Source organism: Oratosquilla oratoria, chromosome 30 (genome assembly GCF_046742065.1).
Source record: "Oratosquilla oratoria isolate Oo_2021 chromosome 30, ASM4674206v1, whole genome shotgun sequence".
NCBI lineage: Eukaryota > Metazoa > Arthropoda > Malacostraca > Stomatopoda > Squillidae > Oratosquilla > Oratosquilla oratoria.
The window spans coordinates 24206845-24208886 of record NC_134806.1 but is presented as its reverse complement, the minus strand read 5'-3'; the positions used below and the strand labels follow the sequence as shown (position 1 = coordinate 24208886).

The 2042-nt window shown below is 36.6% G+C and overlaps 1 protein-coding gene across 1 annotated transcript in view; it reads right to left on the bottom strand.

Annotated features, from left to right (window-relative positions):
* cal1 (chromosome alignment defect 1) overlaps nt 1-2042 on the bottom strand; it is a 10529-nt gene continuing 8487 nt past the window's right edge. The window contains exon 4 of the mRNA XM_076213075.1: nt 1-41. Coding sequence (XP_076069190.1) covers nt 1-41 — 41 coding nt within the window. The remainder of the gene's footprint in view (nt 42-2042) is intronic.

The window sequence follows — 2042 nt, the reverse complement described above, 5'->3', positions numbered from 1 at the left end:
TCAAAATGGATACTGCCTATTTGAATCCTTTTCAAGCAGCCCTGTATTAAAAATATCTTGAGTCAAATATATTTTTGTGTTTAAAGATAGCAACTACAAAAACTTTTGGAAGAGAAAACACCTTTAAAGGTCGAAGCTTTTATTGATTTACAAAAAATTTCCAGAAAAAATAATGTACTCGTATGCCTGTCATTAGAGAAGTGAACCAGCCAGTAGGATTATACCACTGAACAACGATACCTCCACAATGGAGGCAGTATGCCATACTTAGCAAGGTAATAAAAGAATTGATAAAAAAAAGAAGAAAAAAAAAAGAAGGGACAGCTGCTGTGATTCCGTGTAAGGGATGTAACAAGTCTTACATCGACTAAACACCAAGTGACCTGAAAACATGTATTCCTGAGCACCTCCATAATCTTTAAAACATTACTACTAATAATGCGTGTGTAACACACCAGGATAAGACCAATGGCGTAATGGAATAGAATAAGGCTAATAAGCAAAGAGAATAAGGAAGGAATGTCTTGAAGCTGCGGTTATTCGAAGATTAAATACTATAGAACGGAATAAAAGAATATTCAACACCATCGGTAATTAATCTAATTCACGTTGTGAGAAATATTTATGAAAACTACCTATGAGTTGCTCCGGCCATGCGATCATCAGGGATCTTTCCTCGGTCCTTTTGCCGAGGCTTTTATATACAGACTTTGTATTCTTTGTTTCTGTACTTGAAAAAGCTCTAACCATCAAACCGCTGTAAAATAGATAAATGCTTCTTTCTCACGTGTCAAAACATCTTTTTGCACATTGTAACTATTCCTTAGCTAAAGAATATGGAATAAAATATATCATGTTTTGGGTCACGGTAAATTTATCGCATGTTTTTCTTTACACTACAAATAAACAAGTCTCCACGTGGATGAAAATTTTGACATCCAAATATTTTCTATTTCGAAAATCTAGTACCTACGAACTTTTGTATTGCGATATTGTTATATATCTTTAAAGTGTGACATGCAATCACATTTTCCAGTCCTACTTCACAATAGGCTAGAATTGCCAATTACTCAAATAAGAAATTTTTTACCGAAAACAACTGACAATGCCACGAATTTCTCCTTTTTTCCTGAGCCGAAGTAGAACCTGAATGAACTTTTGCACTTTAATGTGATTTTGAAAGTCTTGGTTAATTGTCAAAAATGTCAAAAGTAGGGTGTGTGTGATATGGATTCGGTTTAACGTCGCGAACTCCCCCTATCAGGGGACTTACAGAGGACTTTGTAGCGTGGAATTTAACAAATCATACCTTTGGTCCAACTCACTTGTGGCAAGGTTCGAGTTGTCGTCACCTCGACATCCACCGCAGATAGCAACGCTCTAACCCGCTCGGTCAGCGAGCATCCAAATATGATATGGAATAGAAATAAAAAGAATAGCACAGAAATGAAAAAATATATATAAATAGATAAATAAAAATAAATATGAAATTGAAAAGATAAAAAAGTAGGTCAAAGGTAAAGGCAAAGAAAAGAATAGATATAGAGAGATAAGAAAAAAAGAAAAAGAAAAAATCTATCTCTGAAATAGAAGTGGAGGGGACAATAGGAACAAATGAAGAATAAATTAGGAACATAGAAGACACGCTAAGGTCCCAAAGAGGAAAAGGCCTAGTGAAAAGAAAGTAAAAGAATTAGAGAGGGAGATAAAACACTAAAAAAAGACAAACAGGAAAAGAGAGAAGATTCATCCTACTTCCTGAAGAAAGATGGAGAGGAGCATTAGCAGTAAGCGAACATGGAGAAAAGAGGATTAGCGTTAGATGGGGAACTGGAGGGCGGAGGGGAAGACTCCGAGTGGGGAAGGAAGTAGTGAGCGGTTCTCTTAAAAGGCAAAGGGAAGAGACGAAGAGACACTTGAAGAGAACAGAGGACGAAGAAGAAGAGAGGGAAGATTGCCCCCCCCCCAAAAAAAAAAAAAGTCGAGGAGTGGAAATTGGAAGGAAGAGGGGGAAGATGACTGAGGAGAGGAGTTTAGACGAT